The sequence below is a fragment of the Carassius carassius genome, chromosome 43, assembly GCF_963082965.1.
Source record: "Carassius carassius chromosome 43, fCarCar2.1, whole genome shotgun sequence".
NCBI classification, from domain to species: domain Eukaryota; kingdom Metazoa; phylum Chordata; class Actinopteri; order Cypriniformes; family Cyprinidae; genus Carassius; species Carassius carassius.
In genome coordinates, this window is record NC_081797.1 from 19,118,524 (window position 1) to 19,144,570 (window position 26,047).

General features: G+C 36.1%; 1 protein-coding gene across 2 annotated transcripts in view; it reads left to right on the plus strand.

Moving 5' to 3' along the window:
* LOC132124869 (N-acetyl-beta-glucosaminyl-glycoprotein 4-beta-N-acetylgalactosaminyltransferase 1-like) overlaps positions 1–26,047 on the plus strand; it is a 162,702-nt gene that overhangs the window by 85,035 nt on the left and 51,620 nt on the right. For both annotated transcript variants that reach the window (XM_059536013.1, XM_059536014.1), the window contains exons 4-7: positions 11,738–11,833; positions 16,244–16,334; positions 16,436–16,536; positions 21,247–21,314. In XM_059536013.1, coding sequence (XP_059391996.1) covers positions 11,738–11,833; positions 16,244–16,334; positions 16,436–16,536; positions 21,247–21,314 — 356 coding nt within the window. The remainder of the gene's footprint in view (positions 1–11,737; positions 11,834–16,243; positions 16,335–16,435; positions 16,537–21,246; positions 21,315–26,047) is intronic.

Genomic DNA, 26,047 nt, shown 5'->3' on the forward strand with positions numbered 1-26,047 from the left:
TCAAAGTATAAATCCAGTAAACCACTTCCATCAATACCTCCAAAGCTTGCACAGAGATATACTACTTCCTGGATCAACAGTTTACTCTGTAACATTATGCAGTTTTCATTTATATGCTGTCGATTGCTGATGATCACATTATTTTTCATTTTTATCTGTTTACATAAGAGACTTCCATCAAGCACAATCAAACCTTTACAAATGATTCAGAATGTAGCGGCACAACTGGTCTTCAATGAACCCAAAAGAGCACATGTTACAGCTCTCTTTATCTCCTTGCACTGGCTACCGGTTGCGGCTCGCATCAAGTTCAAGACATTGATGCCTGCATATAGGACAGCCACAGGCTCTGCACCCACCTACTTCCACTCACTATTACGATTCTACATCCCTTCCAGAAGTCTGAGATCCACTAGTGAACGACGCCTCATGGTACCACCACAGAGAGGCTCAAAATCACTTTCCAGAACATTCTCGCTCACCATTCCTGGCTGGTGGAATGATCTTCCCACCACTATCCGGAATGCTGAATCCCTGACAATTTTCAAGCGACAGCTGAAAACTCATCTCTTTCGAAATACTTGGCTTCATCTTAAAAATTCATCTTTATTCCTTCTTTTTCTAGCTTGTACTTATTTGAACAATGTCTAAAACTTGGTATTACAAGCACCTCCTGTGTATGTTTGCCTCTTTAAGAAGAATCGCTCCCCCAATTGTAAGTCGCTTTGGATAAAAGCATCTGCAAAATAACTAAATGTAAATGTAAATCAGATCACTCGTTTTTCTGTCCTGTTCTTGTTTTTTTTTTTGTTTTTTTTTCTGGTGGTTTTGTACTCGTTCAGAAGATGTGTAATAGCGCCCCTGAGTGTATAACAGTGAAAACATGAAAAGCCGTAAAAACTTGTCAGTGGCGTGGAAAGTGTGAAATGGATGTGTCCGTATGATAATATACAATTATATTCTAATTTAATGTAAATTTAACTGAGGTAATTATGATAATGTCTTGCTGGAGTCCTAACTAAAAATATAAAATAAACTAAAAGAAAAAGCATGTGAAATTAAATATTGGCTAAAATGTATACAATATATAAAATGTATATTTAAAATATATGAATAAATAAAATATATATATATATATATATATATATATATATATATATATATATAGTATATAAAATGGAACTTTACCGAAAAACAAAATAATCTGTAAAATTGTCCTATAGTCAAATCTCTAATTTTTTTGTGACTGCTCTATCCTTAGCATGGTTATGTTGTCTGTTTTTGCCTTTCTCTGGTGTGTTGGCAACTGAATGTTGTGTTGAGCGTCAGCCACAGTTGCTTCTGGGGAATGGATGGCCGGTCCCTGACAGCTCTCAGAGGCCGTGTTATTTATAGGAGTGAGCACAGGTGATATCCGGCCGAATAACAGCCCTGAGATCAGGCAGATGTTCACAGCTAGGGTTAGCAAAGCGAAGCAAACACAGGTTGGTATCGCTTGAATTTAGAGCAATTCTTTTCTTAATGGTATCACAAGGTTTGGCTTGTGGTTTTGTGAGATCTGGCCGTTCTGACAGACTCTGAATCCTTCAGGTGGAGAGATGTAGGTGCGAGGCAAAGGGAAACGCTTTGATGGAGGATTGATGGTAATGGGCACCCAAACCATTAGCAGGATTACAGACCGTTGACGGGGTCTTGAATTAATGGCACTTTATAGATGAGCTGTAACGCCCATTGGCCACATGATACATCAGTTCCATATAGAAGACTTTGACCTCTCAGTTTCATTTCCACTTTTGTTGCCTCTGTGCTAAGAGCATCATTGCTTTTTCCCTCATCTGAGGATGGTATCCGTTTCCGCCTTTGAGGAACTCTTTTTAGTTTCCCAGTTACCACTAAATGACAGTGCTGGCAGCAGTTATCTGAAGCCATTATGTGTCGTTAGAGAGTTGAGAAAATTGTGAGCATCAGTGACTTCCTGTCGGGTTATTACAGTACAGTCACGAACACCAGTGCGGGTAGGATATCTGTATTTAATATGTGATATCTCAAACACGAACTTCTTCTGTAGTAGCCAAACTATAGATTAGTTGAATAATTGATTTTGAGGAAGTGAGGAAGTGACGAATGCTTAAAGAGATAGTTCATCCAAAAATGAAAATTCCGTCATTAATTACTCACCCTAATTTCATTTCAAACCCGTAAGACTAAAAAAATTTTGTTATTTTTGATGAAATCATAGTGCTTTCTTACCATGTAGACAGCAAACTGACATGTCCTAGGCCCAGAAAGGTGTTAGTAAGGAGTTAAAATAGTTCACGTGACATCTTTTCAACCTTAATTTTATGATGAAGATGAAGACTGACACAAAAGAGAAAAATAAATGTTGAATAAAGTCATTATTTTTGTTTTCTTTGTGCACAAGAAGTATTCTCATAGCTTCATAAAATTACAGTTGAACCATGATGTCACACGGACTATTTTATCAATGTCCTTACTACCTTGTAGTCTAGAATGTGTCAGTTGCATTGCTGTCTATGCAAGTTAGAGAGCTCTTTGAATTCATCAAAAATATCTTAATTTATGTTATGAAGATGAATGAAGATCGTATGGGTTTGGAACGAAATGAGTGTGATTAATTAATGACTTTATTTAACTTAGCATGATTCCAGTTTAACAGCTAGATGGAGCACAGCAGGACAAAGACTCTTGCGCTCTAATTGTTTTGATCTTGACATATCGTCACAAAAGCACAACATCCACTGAGTTCTGTCTGCCGTTTGTAATGCCTTATCAAACAACATTGTACGTGTAAAACATAGTAGCTTAGAATAACATCAAAATATAGTCACATTTACCGTGTAGCAAATTTTGGTTAATTCTTTATTACTCCACATGATTAGGAATTTTATGTGAGGGCGAAATATTCCCCTACCAGATTTCACACAAATTCGTCACGTTAACCAACACAAAATTGAAAATGTGAGATGTACTTTAAACATAGCTACACTATTAACAACAGACAATTGACCCATTTTTGGTTATGAAATTCTGCTGAAATTTCATTAACGTGATCGCATCTTTAGTTATTATTCCGATTGCGTAATTTGTTGACCTATTGCAAAGGTTCATTTTAGTGCGTTGTAGACCAGATTGCTTTGACTGCCACATGCTAAACACATTAGCTTAGCACATATTTTTTACACAGGGTAATACTGTAGACTAAGCTAACAGGCTAATCCAATAAGTGTATGCTAAACCAGTACATTAAATGATTAGTTTGGAAAATCGAATCTAATTAAAATACACAGAGACAAGAAATCTATTGTTTAAATATTCAAGTAATTTTAAAACATCGTACTGTGAAAGAGAACTTAGTTTTGGCACTTCAATCACAGAATTCAACTCTCTTTCACAACTCCTTGAGTTTGAATGGACGAATATACTCAAATGATCTCAAAATAGTCTTCTCAGCAATTTATTATCCATAAACATAAACAGTCAGTATATCGGATCCATTCATTAGGTCTTAAAGTGAGAGCAGCTATAGCTGCTGCTGTCGGTGTGAGTTACCTTAATCAAACAACAAAACACAAACAACTTTAACAAAGATTCATCTTAACATCAGTAAGATTCATTTATTTTGTACAATGAACACTTAAAAGTAGACATTTGTTCCATTCCCCCCCCCCCCCCCCCCCCCATTTTTACTTATCTAAAAAATGATCTTAACTGTGACTGAAACACCATAATATGTTCCAAACTGTGAGTTTTGTTATACATTGCACCGCTAGCCAATAGAGTGCAACAGTTGGTGTAAAAAAAGATTGCAACCATCGGTATAAAAATGTGTTCAATAGTGGAATTCCAGGTGAAGACATTAGATCGAAAAGATGGAAAAGAAAAGATCATTACCCATGATTCTGTAAAGAAATATCCACCAATCAGAGAACAGAAGCTAGCTTATCACTCCAAATTAACTCTTTAGTGCCCTGCCCACTATAATGAAGTAATGTGAGTGAAGTAATGGAATCAATGGTTTAATCAAGCAATTGTTTTTTTTTTTTATTATTATTATTCTCAACCGTATTTTTCTCCATTGTTTTTAATTTGTCATTAACATTGCTTCATGGGATTGTAGTCCTTTTACTCACTAAAACCATTGAATTCAGTCCTGTACCTTTGTCTTTTTGTCTGATTTTAAAATAAATGTTTTGTTCCATATAATTTAGTAGTTCTCCTCATAGATGGTTGGTTTGGTTCATGGCTTGGAATGGAAAAGGAATGGAAAACACATCCGGAACCAAAGTTGCTGAAAAAATGCACTGTGGAAATGCTTTGGGCTCTCAGGTAACTTGGGACATCACCAATCAGCTTGTTGGTCGCTGTTAGACTAGCCGACCATTTTGGCTCATTCCACATCAAGCGGTGTAGCATACAGTCTGGAGCGACTCGAGAGAGCAATCCTGCATTAGATGCCCACAGTTGCATGATTGTGGTACACATCACGTCTCTGATGCCCAATCCCAGAGGCATTGTGGGTGACAAATGGTGCCATTGCTTGTCATTCTGAGCAGAGACTAATTGTTTGTCTATGTCATGCACAAACCTGCTTTCGTGGGACGTGATTCCTCCGTGGGTTGCTGTTGTGCTTGAGACAGGAGGAGAGTTTGGAGTGAAGCAGGTCTGTCTGGTATTAAGAGGATTTAGATCAATGGGCCTCCACCAGACTGACTGAGAAAAGTGAAGGTCATGTTTTTATAGACATACTCATGGGATATGAGGTTTGCTCTAAGAAATACAATAGGCTCCTGGGAAAAATATTTCTCTGGTAATTCTTTGTGCTGGAATAGAGCCATCTTTTCTGGCTGTGTAAAGTTTATACGGTGTGATTTTCTGACCGGTGAGTGAATGTCACAGTTGTTTTGTAGTATGTGAACCCTACCAGAAGACTCCCAAACACAACAATCATGGGGCATTCACGGCATTTGCAGTGACAAAGCGACCACAAGCCATTTGTTTTTAGTGAGATTATGAGCTCTGGTAAGCCCCTACTGGCAGATGATGTGTCTACTCTTATGCAAGAAACATCATTCTCCATTTAAATAACATTAAAAAGGATAATAATCTGAAAAAAAAGGTAATTTTCAATAAAAAATTTAATAAAATGAGAGATCAGGTTAGCATTAGCAGTTAACCCCTACTAGTAGATGATGTGCTGTAACCGCACCTTTATTCAAGAAAAACATTTACCACTGAAATGAAATAAACTGTAAAAATAAATAATAATAATAATAAATTAATTTTAATGAGAAATCATGACAATAATAAAAATACATTCATTTCTATTAAAAAAACAATAATAGACAATTAAACAAAATAAATAATGATAATAGTAATAGTATTTATTTATTTTTTTTGTAGAAAAAATGAATAAATACATAAATTTTCTATAAAAATAAAATCAATATATCCAACCAGTTAATACATTAATTTTCTTAGCACAGGTTAGTATTTATAGCAAAAATTCAACAATGATGCGATGATGTCATTGCGCCCCTATAGGCTGTGCAACATTAATCTAAAGGAGCGGGTCTCTGTCTCTCCGTCTTCCCAAATACAGGTCATTAGCAGCAGTTCTGGGAAGCAGGAGAGTTTCCATTAATGCATTAATGAGAACGTTTGATTACTATCATCAATCAGTATGAGGCCATGTGACATCATAAAGGACACAGATGAGTGATCACTTGAGAGATCAGTTGATGGACACATTAAACAGCACTGCACACAATAACTAATCCAATTGCTGTATTGTATTTCTCACTATTCATGTTGGAGTAGATTCAAATCTTGAGTATATGGAATGACATTGGTCTGGATTTGACTTGTTTCATACAGTTCAACTCAAATTGCAAATTGACACAAGTCAATGAAGTCCTAAGGACATTGACCTCTTGTGTATTTTTAATATTTATTTTCTATGTTGAATACTTTTATCTTATTTTATTCGTTTTAACATTTGTTTGCAATTAAGCTTGGTTGTGAGTACTTCAAGAAAGGCATAAGAAGGTTCTTAAATGAGATTCATAGCTGTGGCGGTTCTCTTTTTTTGAGAAAGATGTGTTTTAGGATAAACGTTACTGAAAGAGCAAATGTGATTCTATACACGGTCACTGGTTTCTTGTATAACCACATCCAGTTTCATAAAAACACCCAAATGTGAACTTTTGAAGGACCATTGAGTTCTAATTCATTATTGAATCAGTTCGTTTTATTCACAAAGTATTCAGTTTGATTTGCGAACCAGATCGCTGAAAAGAATTGTTTCAAAAGAGCGATTCGTTTACTGATTCAGTTTTCAAACTCAGCTCAGTGACTCAGTGATTCACTGATCTGGTCTCAGTGATTCTTCAGTTAATTGCTGACTGGAGAGTAGACTGTCACTGAATAGCGTTAAATCACATAAAACTATTATATGACTTCACAAGACTTGATTTTGTTAGCAATCACTGCACTTTTATAGCTATGAATCAAACACGCAGGAGATATTACGTAAGGATTATATAAACGTTGAAGACAGCTGCCATATTTACCCATGAAGGCGATTGAGTTTAATCAAAACCTCCCCATAAAAATCCCTGTGGTTTAAAAAAGAATGGCACTCTATGAAAATACAGTATGTTCTGCTTGAAGGTGTTTATTTATAGCCGTGGAATCGCAGGGTTAATCTCTGTGGCCTAGTTTGTGGGCTGGTACCAAGGATAAAAGCTCACAGCACAAATGAGAGACTGACTCACTGAATTCAATAGTGTATGTAATAAAACAGCTGCGAGGATCCAATCAAAGTCCCTGGTGTTGATGTTTATGATGTAGAAACAGAAACTGTTTTCAGACTATTTCTGTACGTCGGCAACTTTAATTTCCCTTAACAGAAATTTAGGGTGGGTGTGACATGTTAAGGAAAGAAATAAATGTGGTCTAAGATCACTGTGTGGTCACTGCTTTCAAGACTGCAGTTAAAGTGGTCATATCATTCACTTTTTGTTAATTTTATGGTTTTCCTGAACATTTTAAGACTTTTCTTCTTGGTGACAAAAGAAGTTTTAAAATGTCTCAGTGTTTGGACATTGCTTGGACATTGTTCTTTCCCATAATATCTTATAAGATATATAAGAAAGTCATACAGGTGTATAAAAACTTTAAGATCAATGAATGATGACAGAATGTTCTTCTGCATGAGCTAATCTTTTGTTATGATTGGCTAAACTAAAAAATATTTCAATTCCAAATCTGACATCCAAAGGCATGTCAAAGGCATGTTTTCCTCTTATTATAATATAGCTAGCACTGCTTCACCCTGGCTTCAAATAGTGACAAAAATTGGTATAAATTTAAAAGAGAGAAATCTTTCCACTAATATAAATATGCGGTTTTGTAATATAATTTTGAGGTAAAATTAATTTTATATTTAGTGTGTGTTGTTACAGTAGTGAAATTTCAGTAAAAAATGTCTTACTAAAAGATCCGTTGCCTATTGTCAGTAGAATAGTAATATACTGTATATAAATATTTTCAAATATTGACATTTTCAAATGTTCGCTAAACTTTCTTGGATTCCTGGATTTCGTCTAAGTTTCGTCTTCTTTAACTATGATGTTCATTACACAAACAAATGACTCTCATGAACTGGTTCTTTGGAATGAATCAGTCAAAAGAATTCACAAAACGGTAAATAGTATTTTAAAAATCATTCAGATATTTGACAAAAATATCATTGGTCATTGTTTAGCATATTGAGGTTGAAGCATATTGTTTATGAAATTGAAATTTAATGTATTAACGTGTTTGTATGTTTGCCCGGTCTGTCGTTCATTCATGGCAGATGAATTATTTTTTTTTAAAAATCATGACGTTTATATGACTACATGTAACATTTATTATAATAATAATAATGCATTTTAATTAATTGCATTTTTCTCATCCCAAATCACTAAATACAAATAATCAAAATATACTAACATCAAAATATGCTTACGTTTACATTTATGTAATATTATTATACATAAATTCATTCACGCAATATATTTATTGTATTTCATTCATGCTTAACATTTTTATGAGATATTTTTGATACATATATGAGAGATATTTATGCAGTGGTGTATAAAATACCTGAAAGTCATACTCAAGTAAAAGTACACATATATTACCAGAAAATGACTTTTGTAGAAGTTGAATTCATCGTATAGAATATTACTTGAGTAAAAGTCTTAAAGTATGTGATATTTATTGTACTTAAGTACAAAAAGCATTTTTTAAATCTTAAATGCACTTAAGTATTGAAAGTAAAAATACAAGTAAATCGTAAAGAAGCATATATATATATATAAATGTAGCAAGATTTTCTTCAGTTTTAACTATTTCTTTCATTTTGTATTTTTGGGAAAGAATAAGAAGCACTTCTTCCAGTGCTTAGTATCTTTCATTCCAACATAAGGAAACATTTCTGGAATCTGCATCTGAAATAGCATGTATTTACACAGTTTATGTGTCTCAGAGGGGACATGGATGCATTTAAACTGCAGATACATATGTATAAATAAGTCTGTTTTGTTTTTAACAAAACGTTGAACACTGATATTTTAAATAATTTAAAACATGAAAAAAAATTAGTCGAAATGTAAAATTAAAACTGCCAGTAGGTGGCAGCAAGTGAATGTTAACGTGTGAGTCATTGAGATTCAACCGATTCATTCAAATGGCTGATTCACTCAGAAACAAAGAATTTGACTGTGATATTGAGTGAATCATCGAATTTATTCAACTGATTCGTTTAAAAAGCTGATTCATTCAATAAGTGAACACCGTCAATTGCTCAGAGATGCAAAACAGTGCTGTGATCTTTGTTTGGATCTATTTTCATTAGCAAAACTGAGCAAAAACCAGCAATATTATGTCTAAAATGTAAGTAATTTATTGCTTTACTGAACTTGTATAACATTATTATTTAATGTGTTCATGCATCTGCAGAAAAACGGTACTCTTTGTGTGATTATAGATTAAGTTAACTAAGCCTACATGAAATTAGATAAATATAAAAAGCATACAGAATTTAGAATGCCTCGAATTTTGAGTTTTAATAGACTAATAAATCAATGTGCGTGCACTCTGTGTATGATTTGATTATGTAGCCTACTTGATAACGTCAGATTGCACATCATTACAACAACACTTACCATATTATCACAGACGATGCTATATCGCACACTCCAGACTCGACTTGAGTGGGAAAGTTAAATCATCCGTGGTTGTGTTGCACATAAGCAAAGGTGTTTTTACTAGCAAACACCAGACCACTGATTCTTCAAACCTTCTTTCCTGCAGTCTGTGTTCTTCTGACTACTTTGTAGTAAGTAACGAATATACTTAGAGGAAATGTATCGGAGTATAAGTATACTTTTTAATTAGAAAATGTAGTGGAGTAAAAGTAAAAGTTGCCTGAAATATAAAAACTCAAGTAAAGTACAGATACTCCCAAAAAAGACTTAAGTACTGTAACAAAGTATTTTTACTGTGTTACATTACACCACTGTATTTATAAGCATATATATATATTTTTGGAGCTTTCCATTGTCACAACCTTGAAGATAGAAGATGAGCTACTTTTGCAGCTTTGTTTAGATTTTGAATGTTGAGTTAAATCTACAAATGCCTATTTTATTATTATGATTATTTATATCGTTTTTTGCATGATATGACTCCTGTAAGAAAGGCCTTTAAATTGCATCATCAACCACTTCGCAGTTTCTCAGCAGGACACCAACCATTCCTCCTGAACCCGAGGTCAGTTCCCGAAACGACTATTAGATAAACTACAGAACTGATGGGCTGACCCAGATCACCTCAGCTGTGATGGTCAGGAACATTTGTTCATCAAAGATTCATTGCGAACTGATGCAACCAAAGTTTCTCCACTTCATGAAAGTGAATGAATTTCCCTCCAGTACTTCAACCGCAAGGTGCCTTTATTCTTTCTGTCTCTGTGGTGTGTGCAAATGTGCTGTGTAACAGAATTGTGCTTCTGATTTTCTTGTATTGATCGCATTTAAAAAATTCGCCAAGGGAGAGAAAGGAATCAATTTTGCGCCAACAGCAAGGAATAAACAATAACTCCCAGTTCTCTTCTGCCTGCCACAGTCTAATGTCTTCTGACAGACACCAGATACCGGGAATAAAATATACTGGGTTCAAAGTGTAGCCGGCTGTCTAATGTGAATATGTCGGTTCTATTTGTCGGGCTTAAAGAGCTTTAACTGACATCGGCGAGAGCCGGCATTCTCTGTATTGCGCGTGGTCATCCGTGCTTTAGCGTGCTAACTGAGGCTAATGGTTTGTGACGCGGCCCATCAGAAGTGAGCGCCGTGAGCGCATTATGAAAGATTCGATTTTTCTACTTGGCTGGAAAATGTTCTGGTTTTCCAGCCTTTCGCTGCAGGCTGTAACACCTCTTGATGTTGTGGTTTTTGGGGAGCCTGTGGACGATGTGTGGAACAATGTGCCAAAACACCAGTCATCTAAACTGCTGTGGTGTTTTATTAATGCTCAACTCCCCGTGGATCAGATTGTGGCGGGTCGGTCCAGCTGAGGTCACACGCCAGCGGTCAGGACAGGTTTTGATGCTCTGACAGATCTTCAGCGGTTTGGTGACTCAATCCCTGGTGTGGTTCTGCTGTAAATCTCATAATACAGAAGCTAGTGTTTTTTGAAAGACTGTGGATATTTTATTTTCATCCAGGAACACACTGGCTCCCTGCTGAAGAGACGAGCACAGCTGGTGACCAGCATGTTGGGTGATGGATGCTGGTCTCAGCATGGGTTTCTGCCAGTGTTTGGGAAGCTGCTTTGAAACTTTAACTTTCCAAACTACAAGCATCACAAAACGTTACGCTACAGTCAACCAACAAGTACAAACTTGTCTTAAACATATCCTATAATATATTTTCAGAATTAATATATTTTAAAAAATGCCAAAAAAAAGCATCTTTGTGTCAAGGCTATATCAAAGTGCTTCTGAATGTCAAGGCTATTCAAAGTCAAAACGACTAAAGGTATAACGCCAATCGAGTGTTCTTAACATTAAATATCTTTTAAAAAAACATGAAATATCAGATATTCGGTTGTTAAGTGATGACGTAAGAAGCGCTGTTTCCGGGTCCAAGCCTCAACTCGCTTCACTTGAGAATACGACCTCAGCAGCCGTTTATGAGCACTGTTTATTCATATTGATAATTTAAGCTAAACGCTTTCAAACTTACGATATACACTACAGTCTCCGTGCTCACAGCATCCCAAACACAATGCAGTGTCTCATGCTTGAAACGGAAAATATGGCACTCAAGTTAAAAGTAGTTCAACTGACGTCTCATAACCTTGTTTTTCCATTCCACTGCCATCTTTATCAATGAAAAATGCATTCTGCTCTGTACCGTTATGGTCTTTTATAGAGCGCGCTTTATTGTGTACGCCATCTTGCAGCCGGATGTTTCTTTTCTCTTAAGTGTTCTTGTTAGCATAATGCCAGTGTGCTTAATATGAGTATTTGGTAATATTTTTTTTTTATTTAAAACTGCAATTCTTCAATTAAAAAACACATTAAATTCATTTTTTTATTCAAAATTTTATCCACTTCAGCAATGTGTCAGAAAGTAATCTTCAGGTCTTCCATGTTTCTTCTTCCCAGTTTAAAGGTCAGGCGAATCTCCACGTCTTTGAGGACTGGTGTGGCTCCTCAGTCGCTCAGCTCAGGAAGAACCTCCATTTTCCCCTCTACCCCCATGTGAGTATCACCTTCTGCTTCAAAATCTGAGACTACCTCTGTTTAGCATTTTTACTGGCATATCATATTATTAGCATAACATTTTGATTCGTATTAGTATTTGGTTTTCTGACAGCAGCACTCAAGTTGACATGAGCAAAACCTTATGATCCAAAGAACATCTTGTGCTTTAAAGGGGTCATATGATGAGATAAAAAAAAAATATTTCTCTTTGGAGTGTTACAAGCTCTTGGTGCATAAAGAAGATCTGTAAGGTTGCAAAGACTAAAGTCTCAAATACAAAGAGATATTCTTTATCAAAGTTTAGACTCTGCCACGCCCCCCCCTAAAATACCTCATTTAAACACGCCCCCACATCTCTACATCACTATGTGGAAAAATTTGTGTAACGCCGCCCAAATGTTCACACAAAGAAAAGGCATGGTTTCAGTAACGGCAGTTAGTGTTAAAGCAGTCATGTCAGGGAGATGCTGTGTGCATCTAGGAGAAAGCAAAAGCACTTTATTTGGCCTTCTGGAAGTAGATGCATTTAGGAATCTTTAAGATTACTTACAACAGAACAGCAACGCATTTTATGGACGACTGTTTCGTGAACCTAGGAGAGGAGGTAATTCTGACTTTGCTATGACAATCTGACGCTTCTGAATCAGCTACTGGAAGCATGTTTTGTTATTAGTTTAAGTATTTGCTATTGACTGTTCAAATGAGGAGGTGTGCGTATAAGAGAGGGAGAGAGAGAGAGAGAGAGAGAAAGAGAGAGACAGGGTCACACAGACGAGTCAGCTGTCTTAACCGTCTATGGGTTGTGTACTGCAAACACATAGGAGCTTCATCACTGTGTCTGTCACATGAATCTGTTCCCCTTTCAGGCTTGAAGTGATGGTAAAATTAAGAACATTATAATGTCTTTACATTTATTTTGAAAGATGAAGCTCACAATTATGGAAAGGGGTGTTACATTTCCGACGAGTAATTGCAGTGTTCGGCCAATCACAATGCATTGGGTCAGTTGGCCAATCAGAGCAGACTGTGCTTGTCAGAAGGAGGGACTTTGTAGAAAACGATGCGTTTGAGAGAGACTAGGCATATAGGACCTACAATAATGTACAGTAATTGAAAAATAATGTGGTTTTTAAAAATTAAAGAATGTCAACATATTCTGTTACACCAAATACACAAAATAATGCTCTTTAAAAAATCATCATATGACCCCTTTAATGTAAGAAGTCCCAAACGTCTGGTCAGTTGGATGTGTCTGTTTGTTATTTTCTTGAGAGTGTGTGCATGTCTGTGCTTCTCTGTGTCTTTCGTAATTCAAAACTCCCACAGACCAGATCTCACGTTCATGTATTCTTGGGTGATGTAGAGATTAAATTGGTTTGTCTATTGTCCTGGAGCGGCTATAACTCATATTCCTGTCTCTCGCGAGTGTATGTGTGTGCTCTGCTCACATAAACATCAGGAGTTTGTAGGGAAAAATAGTAGAAGATGATGCCCTGCATACTGAAAACTGTGCGTAATTATGTTTCCTGAGATAATTAATAGCAAAAACTGGTGTGGATTTACTGATGTGCAGTGCATGAGATGTTAAAAATGAATCTTTAATTCAAATCTTGAAACAGTTTGTAGTCTTTTTGATTGGCCCATGGCCGGTTTTTACAGCAGGAAGCTTTAAAGAGGACAATTTGTTTTTAGATGAGAGAGTTAATTATTAATTTCAACACATTAATTATTGAATATCTGTTTAGCTTGTATGATTTATGAGATGGAGGACACTGTTATGATGGAGTTGAGCTAAATGGAAAGACTAATAGTGAAGTCTGTATTCTTATAAAAAAGGGGAAAAAATTTACAAAACACATAGTTATTGGTACAGTGAACTTTAGTAGGGATATGGAGCGTGTTTTGGTTTGATGGCAGCTGTCCCGCTGATATGAGAAAAACATAATTGAGTTTTAGAGTAATGTGACAGCGCTGTGTTTGGTTAGATAGGCATTTTAAAACACAAGCCCACGTCTTTCACTACAGCGGCCGTAAATTTGCACAGTGAGCCCAGTGAAGCGTAACTGAAACGGTGGAAAGTAAATATTAGCAGAAAGCCGAGTAAACAAGCAGCTATGTGATCGTTGGGAGGAGTGTGCTCTTTAGAAGAACTTGTCAGTGTGCTACACTCAGTTGGAAAATAAATTTCTCTTCCGTGGAAAAACAACTTCAGTGCTTTTAGATTTGGTTTCATGGAATCCAGTCTAAAATAGCATCTGATGCAAATATTTTATCTTAAATATATGCATTTAAAATGAATATTTTAAATCCAGCATTTCATCCTGCACTCAAGGGCGTGTCCGAATTTCATCCAATCCAATTCTCTCCAAAAAAATATTGCTCCTCCTCCTTATACCAACTATTTTTGCATTAGCAAGTAGTGAATCAGGTTACATGGCTGGGATGTGATGAAAGTCTGTTGGCATTAATTAAAAATGGAATGAGCCCTTCAATCTGCCCAACCCAACATCCTGTTTCATCGTAAGAAGTAAAAATTAAACCTAGTAAATTAAAAAATTAAAAATAAAATGAACAAATAGGGAAAATAAATGAAATTGCACTTGTTGATCAATTTCATATAGCCTTTAAGTAGAAATTTATTTGTTTATTGTAAAATAAATATAAGTAAAATATATAAGTTGATTGTTGTCTTAATAATTATACGATTATATATTTTAGTTTTGATAATGAATCATGAATTATTTGGATGTATTGTTGTTGTTGTTTAATTACATTTATTTGGAGTCACCACAAAATAAATGTATTTATTTATTTATTTATTTATTTAATCATTCATTCATTTATTTATCACCATGAAAAAAATTATTATTATTATTATTGTTGTTTTTGTTTAATCACATTTATTTTGGAGTCACCAAAAAATAAATGTATTTATTTATTTATTTAATCATTCATTCATTTATTTATCACAATGAAAAAATGTATTATTATTGTTATTATTATTGTTGTTGTTGTTATTTAAATACATTTATTTTGGAGTCAACAGAAAATAAATGTATTTATTTATTTGTTTGTTTAACACCATGAAAATCATTTATTATTATTATTTGATGTCACCATGAAAATATTTTATTTTATTTATTTGTTTATTTGTATTACTTTTATTTTGTTATGACACGGCCATAGCACAATTCTGTTGTCATTTAACTCTACAACTTTAGTTTTTCAGTGAAGTATTCCTTTGATTTATGGCAAACTGCAGTTTTTGTTGATTTATTACAGGGTTTTGGAAGGTGTGTCTGCAAACCTCCAGCGTTCTCTCCTCGTGTGGGTGGTTGAATTTAATTGAAAGCCCCTACAGGTTGTAATGGGTGGAATTATACAGTTGGCTCCTCCTGATCTGTCTTTGTGAATTCTGTTTAGTTCAGACCACCTACACAGTCCTCCCACCTCCTCAACTTTACTTTGCCATTTATTTATATATTTCATTTTCGGTTCTTTTTTGGCCGGCCTGTTTTTATAGATCACAGATCAAGATGTCTGACAGCCCCCCCCCCTAAATTAAAATCACGTACAGCCACATACTGTGAAAAGACTTACTCTGTTCCGGAAATCCTTCTCTCTGTTCCTCCGCTTCTTTATCTCCGTCTGTCTGTCTCTGTGATTGTTGTAAACAGATGACAGATATCTGAGATTCTGGTCTCACACACGTTATTATGTGTGTCTGTTTAGCATTTATGGCAGGATGAAACTGTACAGACACAGCAGGAACGGCTTAAGAACTCAAAGAGGTGTTTTATTTGAAATAAAATGAGCTCCATTATGTCTCAGTGATTGATTTTTATGACAGATATAAGACTTTTATAACAGTTTAATGACAATCACATAAAAAGTTTTAATGTAAAGTCAGTTTTAATGTCTTCATTATTCATATTGCTGTTTTATTATAAAATTGTGAAAATGTAAACATACAGTAGAATAAATGTATTTTTTATATAATTTATTTATTGTGTGTGTGCATGTGTAATTATTATTATTATTTTTATTTTTACACATAATTTTCTCTCTGGCATAATCTGCAACACAACCATCAAATTTATGCCTATTAATGTTTTTTTGTTTTTTTTGAACGTTTATTAACATGTTTAATAAGGTGGCAACAGTGTCAGCAAAGAGCTTTATTAAAATATTAAATAATGTGTGAAAAACATAAATAAATAAATATTTTGTCACCTCCAACCAAGCTGTGATTTTGTCGAACTATGCTAAATGTGTGAAAAAAACAAAATATTAGCTTTAGCAAAGCATAATTATTCCAAAGGTGTTTAAAAAATAAAACAGTACTTTATTTGTCTTTGCTCATCCCACCACATACTAATTTCATAATCATGCATTTTATCTCTCCAGACGAGAACTGCTGTGAAGAAGCTGGCCGTGGCTCCAAAATGGAGGAACTATGGCCTGAGAATATTTGGATACATTCTTCCTTACAAAGATGGTAAATGCTTGTTCATATTAACAAGGTACAAATGGGTGCAAACCCTCACAATCACACACATACATGTTATCAAAGAATAAGAAGGTATATTTTATATTCAGGTGATTTTCAGTTTGCGGTTTCTTCCGATGATAACTCAGAGTTCTGGCTGAGTTCAGATGACAGTCCTCTCAACGCTCGTCTCATGGCCTATGTGGGAAAGGTAAGTTATTTAATATTATCATTATCTTAGTTAATAAAAACAAATTCAGTGAAACAAATTTACTATATATATATTAAGGGTGGACCGTTCAACTTACGGTTTGGTTTGTATCACGGGTTTAGAGTCACGTTGGTTTTAAAGAATAAATATCATTCAGCACTCCTTTCATTAGTCTCTGAATAACAGATTCCAGAGTCACTGTGGGCAGCGGCGGTTAGTTCCTCAAACGGAGGACCTTGCTGTTACTGCATGGTGGATTTCATTTAGATTTATTCCCCAGAGGTCTCAGTACTTAGAAGTGAAGATTTGTACAATGTGAGGGAGCACTGGCTTTGTAAAACACAATTAGCGCCTCAGCCAGAAGAGGGTGTACAGGGAATGTGCAGTTTACAGGCGTATCGATTACGTCTGGCTCAGACGGAGCTTGGCACTCACGCTCGCCAGCCAAGGACTCGATACCCTGTCACAGAGATGTGTGATCGATTGAAACGCAGAGGCTCAGAGGCGTCTCTTTGTCTAAGAAAAGAATCACAGCCTGTCTGGAATTACTAGCGACTCTTTACGGAAGCGACAGACCTTTTCCAGTCACCTGTAGATGGGGAAACAGAGAAACTCATTGTATCTGTTGGCGCAAATACAGACGCACAAATGTTTTGAGATTCGTCTGAAGGTTCATTTAGCGAAGATTCATTTCAATTTTGAGGCGACGACTTGACAAATAGAGAATGAAGCGGGAACAGAAGAGCTAAGAGGGAAGAAAGACACGAAGAACAAAGAGCAATATCTCGCTTCAGTATAATAGAGGTGTGACTCTATTGCTCTCGTATTTTCTCTATTTGCTCCCTTTCCATTTATTCAAGACTACGGGGTCGCAGATAGACGAAATGAGTTTCTTCAATGTAATACTGTGTTTGGGGAAAGTTCACATGGCTCAAAAATAGACAGAAGAACATAAAGGAGAGAGGAGCAGTGGGGTAACTCCAACAGAAATACCTCTGACGCCACTGAAAGATGAAAAATACACACTACATGTCCATTATCTGGGCAAATTATGTTACAGAGTAGTTCAAGGGATAGTTCACTTAGAAATGAAATTTTGCCATCATTTACACTTTGTTGTTTCAAACCTGTATGACTTTCTTTACTTTCAACGTTACAAAAAATGTACCGTGTCCAAAATGATAAATATCTTAAACTGAAAAAAAAAAAACCTGCAGAGGGGCCGTCAATCACCAGAAATGATGAAAATGGTGAAGTGCTACTATCACTAAATTCCAAGTCTTCTGAGAGTGAACTAAAGCTTTGTGTGCAAAAGAGACTGACCTTTGAATAATTACTTTAAAAAAACACCTCGCTGAGACCATGTAATGCCACAACATATGATAAATGGTACATTTTCCACAAGTTTTGTCCTCTTAACGCCGAGATGGCAAAGCATAAAAAGCAACCATTGACTCTGCTTTTCTAGAGTCATATTACATTGTGTCTGGTTAGGAAACAAGATAAAACTCAACGTCTTTACAAACAATTGAATATACAGGTGCATCGCAGTAAATTAGAATGTCATGGAAACGTTCATTTATTTCAGTAATTCAACTCAAATTGTGAAAATCATGTATAAAATAAATTCAGTGCACACAGACTAAGTCTTTGAGTCTTTGAGCCTCCAAATGAAATACAAAACTTGCTCTCATCTGAAAAGAGGACTTTGGACCACTGGGCAACAGTCCAGTTCTTCTTCTCCTTAGCCCAGGTAAGACTCCTGTGATGTTGTCTGTGGTTTAGGGGTGGCTTAACAAGAGAAATACAACAACTGTAGTCAAATTCCTTGACACGTCTGTATGCCCTGACCCCAGCCTCAGTCAATTCCTTGTGAAGTTCACTCAAATTCTTGAATTTGCTTGACAATCCTCATAAGGCTGCGGTTCTCTCGGTTGGTTGTGCATCTTTTTCTTCCACTCAACTTTCCACTCAACATGCTTGGATACAGCACTCTGTGAACAGCTAGTTTCTTTGGCTATGAATGTTTGTGGCTTACCCTGCTTGTGAAGGATGTCAATGATTGTCTTTTGAACAACTGTCAGATCCCCATGATTGTGTAGCCTAGTTAACCAAACTGAGAGACCATTTTGGAGGCTCAGGAAACCTTTAGAGGTGTTTTGAGTTAATTAGCTGATTGGCATGTCACCATATTCTAATTTGTTGAGATAGTGAATTGGTGGGTTTTTGTTAAATGTGAGCCAAAATCATTACAATTAAAAGACCAAAAGACTTAAACTGCTTCAGTCTGTGTGCATTGAATTTATTTAATACACAAGTTTCACAATTTGAGTTGAATTACTGAAATAAATGAACTTTTCCACAACATTCTAATTTACTTAGATGTACCTGTATTGCACCATGGCAAGCAGTGTTGGGGAAAGTTACTTTTAAAAGTAATGCATTACAATATTGCACTACTCCATAAAAAAAGTAACTAATTGATTTACGTTAGTAAATAATAGTTTTGCGTTACTTTTTGTCTTTTTGCCTCTGCACTCCATATTTTTCTTAACATGGGGACAGGAGAAGTGTCAGTGAAGAAATGTTGTAAATTTAAAAGTAATGCATTACTTTACTAGCTACTTGAAAAAGTAATCTGACTACGTTACTTGTAATGCATTACACCCAACACTGATGGCAGTTCAACAACAGCATTGGTTCGTCTGTTTTGTGATTAATTGTTGCTTAATGTGCCATATTTCAATGTATAACATGTTTTATTTATTTCTCCTCTTAACATACAAAACATGGATTAACATGAAAAGATACGTTTATTGTGTGTCACAGCACATCTGGTTAGAAGGAGGGGGAGATTTTTCTAACTAGCCATGATGACGAAAGGCAACAAGCAACAGTTGATTCGTTGTTTGGGACACAATTGATTCGGTATCATGTACCGTGATTTGGCTATGATTTGTGATTGATTTTCTTGCATTTTGTACCTGTCGCATCTAGAGTTAACAAACATACTGATTGTCACCAGAGTTGACCACGAAAGGGAGTAAAGATCTTCCAGAATTAAGTTTTTTTGGGTGAACTATCCCTTTAAGAGTCTCACCTGATGGACAATAAAACATGCGTACAAAATCCCATAGACATACACTGAAAGGATGACTCTATTCATATAGACTATGAGAGGACTCTTTTGACTCAGACCAGCAAGCAAACACAGAAAAACACCCTGAATACCCTGATTATAAACTACACAACAACGCCCTGTAGCCAAAACAAATTTTCCATAAGTACCATTCACATTTTTCCCTTTAGCGGGTGGATGTTTTGTGGAGCTCATGCAGAAAAATGAGTCATCTGTGTAAATAGAAATATGGGTATCCCTCCCACTCTTTTGGAGGGAAACGGTACTAGAGTGGAATAATCATGTGTCCATCTCATTTTTAATGTTCTTATGTGTCTGCAAAACATTTGTGAAAAGACGTTTGCTTAATTGTAATGAATGTACACTTGTAGTGCAGATCTTAAAAGTCTTTTTTAATGAAAAAGTCAGGCTGAGTGTACTTATAGTAAATTTTTAACAGTTTCTTAACCTACTTGAGTCGATTCTGAAAAAGAGCTTGTTCAAATGAAAGCTGTGGTTTGTATTGAACTTAAACACCTTGACTCCAACAAGTGCGCTAGCAAGATGTTTTCACCCAGTGTTTTCTCTTACCCTCACATTTTCCTAAAGTCACCTTAAAGTGGAAATATACTGTAGCTTTGGCCTCTGGAGGCAGATGCACAAACACACACACACACAACATGTCTTTGTCCTCTAATCCCTGCGAGAGGCGAGTTGTTTTTGGCAGTGGATGTGATTAGCATTGGACGAGTCACACATGTGTTGATGCTGATGGCCGCGCAAGGTGTGCGACAGTAAACACTCTCCTTTTGGCGAAAAGAGGGGCAAGTCTGGGGAATCTGCAGCTCTGCGGGACTTTGTTGGCATTATGATTCATTACATCGATGTGTGTTGTGAAGAGAAGCATTGAGAGCGAGAGAGACGCCACACATGACAATTAAAGAGAGGCATGCTGGGATGATCGCTGGAGATTTCATTCTGGATCACTGCTTCAAAAGCATGCGTTAGTTACCGAGGTTTGGTGGGCAAATCGCTGCGCTCACCCTGCGGGTCAAGAAAGGGATGTTTCGGATTGTGTACATAAAAAAAGAATTGATTGTAAGACGTGTTATTATTAAAGGGATAGTTCACCTAAAAATGCATTTTCTCTCAATGATTCATTTTGCCTTTAAAAGGCTTCATTGTACTAAAAAACTTGAATGCAAAATCTCTTCCTCAAGGAAATTTTCAGAAAATCCAAGATGGAGATGAGTTTAGCATTGCATCACTTGCGATAATCCACATGCAATCCACATGTTTCCAGTATATATATGCACCCATTTACTGCACAGGATCCTTTGGGGAACAAGTGATGTGATGCTACATTTCTCCAAATCTGTTCCCGTGAACAAACAAACGGTTCTTTAAAATGTATATATCTTGAATGGCCTGAGGGTGAGTACGTTTTCAGCAGATTTTCATTTTGGGGGGTGAACTATTCCTGTAAGTAAGTGAAGTCTCATTTAGCAGATCATTTTATGTAAGCCAAATTACACATTCATTACATTACACCATTAATGATCAAGGAATCCTTTGTTTGTTCTGTGTTTCAGCTGGGATCTGAATGGACCGCACCAGGAGAGTTTACCAAGTTCAGGTCTCAGGTGTCCAAGTCTGTGCAGTAAGTACATACTGTATACACACAGTCACATCTTAGGAAGCTTTGAGCGAATGTATTACGCTGTGGGAAATTGTGCATGCTGTGTATGTTTGTGTGTATCACTTCCTGTTGTATTGTCCAATCGAGGGCCTCAATTCCCCCTTTGTAAACAGACCGCCCACACTCATGTCTATTGATGCAGTTATTTTACCCCTGATGGTGTTGATTGGGTTGGTAATTGGAGGAAATTGCTGGCCTTTATCTGATCGGGCATTTAATGATCGCCTTTCGGCTCTAAGCGCTCGCATAATTTAAAGCCGTACGACTGCTGTGATTTAAATATCACATCGAAGAAAGAGCAGTGTTGCTTCAAAGATAGAAACACCTTTTCCACTTCAAATAAGTAGCGTACGAACGGTCGATTAGCATATCATATTTCTAGTCTTTCCATAAAAAGCCTGTTACAGCCAGCAAACCTTTTTAATTCAGTACTCTGCACTGATTCTCCATTAATAATGGCTTCAAATGGATCTGCTGGAATTAGCAGTGGGTTTGTTTCCATTTGTGTGGCTGTAAAGTGATCCATAGCCTGGCCTTTATCTTGAGAGTTTTTAATTATGCATAAACTAATCCGACCTCATTTCGTGAACCTGCGTGTATAGATAGTAACCACTGAGGCACCGTTTTAGATTTGTACTCCAGCAGATAATGCGCTGCTTAGATGATTTAAGCCTTTATATTTAGGAATACCATTTCCATTTGTAAAAGTAAAGGATATTAGACATCTGGGCTGCCAGATTGAGGCTGTGTGTAATTTGACAATCTTGTATATTTCCGGAATGCTGGTAATGTTTTGTGGCTCTGTAATTATATGGATAATGTAAATGTCTCATATCCTCATATATGAACATTTGAATGCCATTTTCTGACACACAGCACACTCACCTGCTCTTGGCCGTTGGCTGTGAGTCACTAAAGAGCATTTAATTTTTCTCCATTATTCATCCAGTGTACTGTGTGTAAGCGTTTCACCTATTACTGCCCTTGACGTGGGGCTGGATGGAGGAAGTGCCCCCTCGGGAATGACACTATGATCCCAGACCTGAATAGAAACACAGCATTTAACCCTCCTTCTGCACCACATGAGTTTTTTTTTATTTTAATGAAGACCACTGAATGGAAATGTTTAGGAAAGTCTACAGAGAGGGCAAGAAAACAGACCAATGCACTAAACCCATTTTGAGATTATTAAAAGCAAATTTGCCAACATGAAAGCTTTTATTAAAATGAACTCATTGCTAATCTTTGCCAAAAGTACAGGGATACTTTGTTTACCTCTTGTGATGTGTGCTATGAATCAAAAGGCTTATCTATTACTGGTGGATGCTAATAATGTCTTAATTATTTTCCTTTTAAATTAAGCAGATCCATAATTAGCCTCAGATTAGATATCAAAGAACAACCCACTTTATATGATGAATATCAGCCGGTATAATAATATTAACTGCATTGTTTTGTCCATGTTTTCTCTGCCATCCAAGAAGGTTCACAACAATATCAAAGAAACATGCTGATGTTTCTTATAGTTTCATCTTCAAGTCACAGTTTCAACACCGTATGGGCTTCTTTCAATTTAAGACTGAAATTTAAGAAATGTCCTTCTTTAGCAACTCTGTTCACACCGTCTCACCCAGAAAAAAACACAAGAGTGCACCATTTTGACAAATCAAGATTAATAAAAACACAAAACAATTCCATCCATGAACTTTCTTTTCTGAGGGAAATATATCTGTTGTGCTCTTCGCAACATGTTATCATGTTCATCTGTCAACTGGAGTTTCACTCTGGAGATAGTCAACTCAGTGAATGAAGTAAGCATTGAATTTCACGTTGTTTTTATCAATCTTGTTTGCTTTCCTAGGCGATTTGGAGTTAACTGTTGTGCTAATGAACAGAATCCAATTGCCAAGAACAGGATTTTTGTAAAATAATACACACATTGTTTTTTTTACCAAACCCCATTGTATTCTCCCAGAACTTTTTTTTAAATGTGTGTGTGTGTGTGTGTGTGTGTGTGTGTGTGTGTGTGTGTGTGTGTGTGTGTGTGTGTGTGTGATTATGGCATCTGCAGGGTCGATAGTTAGGCAAATTAATACTAAAGTGTGAGATTACTTGGCTTTGAAATGACAGACACCGAACAAAAAAGGTAACGTTAATTTACAAGATCTGCGTCACAACCAGTGTTGGGTATAGTTACTTTGGAAATTAGTTAGTTAGGTTACAACGTTACCATCAATTAAAAGTAATCAGTTATGATACAGCGTTACATATTCATAAAAGTAACGCGTTAGAGTACTCATACGTTACCAAAAATTAAAAGCCGTTTGCAGAGGCTCACACATGACAGACACAGCCCCCGGCCCCTTTAAATGCACCTAGAAGTCGTGACTCCCGACAATGAATAACGTCAGTCATCCGACTAAATTAACACTGCAGGATAACAATAACAGGAAAGACAGTCAGCAATAGGCTATTCCACATGGCGTTTTATTTATTTATTATCACAGAACATATTATTAATCAAAATTCGCGCCTACCCAGCCCAGGTAGCCTAGGCTACTGTATATTATGAGCACCACAAGATAACTCCTGATTTTTCTTTAACTTTAAATAATGCAGTGATCAAAGTACAAGTATGCTTACTTGTAAACACTTACTTGCAGATTTAAATCCATTTAGAAATGATGAACAACCAGCCAGCCAACGATCTAACAGAAATTAACAGCTGCCTGTCAAACAAAATGATAACAAACCGAATTAAATCCTTCACTGCCACACAGGCAAATGACAAATCGCTTAATAGCCGAACTAATTATTATTAAAGTGTCACTTACAGTCACAAGCCTAAATTCGCTTTAACACAGTCCATAAACCAAACGCTGTCCTCTCTGCCATCTTGCCGGGAGTTCGGGAAAAAAACCCACACACACAGGGTCAGGCGCAGGGCACAGACGTATCACAGCCATTGACTTTACGATCACAGAGCCTCGGCTCCGCTGATACATCCGCAGGTGGCACAGCAGACCTAGGCCTACTGTCTGACAAAAAGCAGGCTGCAGTCGGGATTTTCCTTTCCTTAAAATAACGGATTACTTTTTTAAAAAATAACGAAGTTACTGATTACTTACGCACAAAACTAATGCGTTAATTTACACATTTCAGGAAAAAAGTAATTAGAGTACTCTAACGCGTTACTTTGTAAAACACACTACAAAACTACAAAAAGTAATTTTGTAATTGTTTTAATGGAAACCATATGAAGTTCTGTGATGGTTTCTATTGTTTGTTCTTTTTTCAGCAGGGTAAAGAAAACCATACTGTGCTGCACATTATTGAAAATATTAAGCTGAAGCTTGACTTTGCAAAATTTAAATTGCAAATCAAATCGCAATATCTGTCAAAAAAAAAAAAAAATCGCAATTACATATTTTCCCCAAATTGCACAGCCCTATTAGCAGATGTTTTGTTTCCAAAGTGCATGGTAAACACAAACCATGATTGATTACAGTTATGGTGTGTGCACACCAAATCCTAATATGTGCAATAAAACTAATATATTCTCAAAGCATTATCGCTCTAGATTTCCATGTCACTCTCACAAATAAAATAATTGTGTAATGCTCTCCTCCATTTTCTGATACAACAGGGTGTGTCAAACCTGATGTATAAATAAACTTTTTTGCTGACTGGTTGGGCTACAATGCAACAACTCAAGCGGAAGATGCAATTGAATCGTATACCGTGCATTTGTGGAAATCTTGCACCCAAATCACGTCATTTGCACCTTTGCACTGACTTTGAATATAAACTTCTCACGCAAATGATTAAATTCAATTTTGCTGTGTATACACCATTAATTTGGCTTTAGCATTTTGCTAAGATAACAACCAGGTGTTTCGTTTGTGAAGTGCATGGTAAATCCAAACCGCGAATGATTCCAATTGAGTTTATTTTTAGCTTTGCCAAGCTAACAACCAGATACTCACATTTACAATAGTATTTTGTTAGCAGAATAAAAATGAACCAGAATTGACTTCAGGTGAGCTTGTTTTTAGCATTTTGCTAAGCTAACAACTTGATACTTAAAAAAAAAAAATGCTCAAATACTGGGTAAAAAGAAAATTTTTTCTACAGCATTTTATTAAAATATATTCATTTTCAATAGATCTTTCTACTGAGCTCAGCGCAATGCATTCTGGTACTGCATTTTCTATAAATGATCCATGTAATACTGCCTTAAAACTTAGAGAGAAGAAGGTATCTTAGGTCAGCATAATTACACTCTTTAGACATACCTTTGTGTTTTAAGACATAAAATCTCAGTAATTTAATTATTACACCGCTATTATTTCAATAACATTCCTGTCTTAAAGTGCAGAGATTGAATCAAGCAACGTCAGGAAGAAAAGACAAATGTGTAGGCATAGTTAAGATTTTTCACAATGCCGTTTTTCATGATTACCGTGATCATAAATCAATGCCGCTATTGAGTTTGAGGAAAAGAGAAAGAGAAGGGAAATTATGGATATTGATCGGAGGTTAAGCACTTTGCTTTTAAGAAGGATAGTTCATCCTGTAGAAGAGTCTTTTCCACCCTTACAAAGCATTGATTAGATAAGGTATCTTATCTAAGAGCACATCTAGCCGACACAAGAAAAGACAGACTTCTCCGCTGGCACCCATTCAGAGTGCAC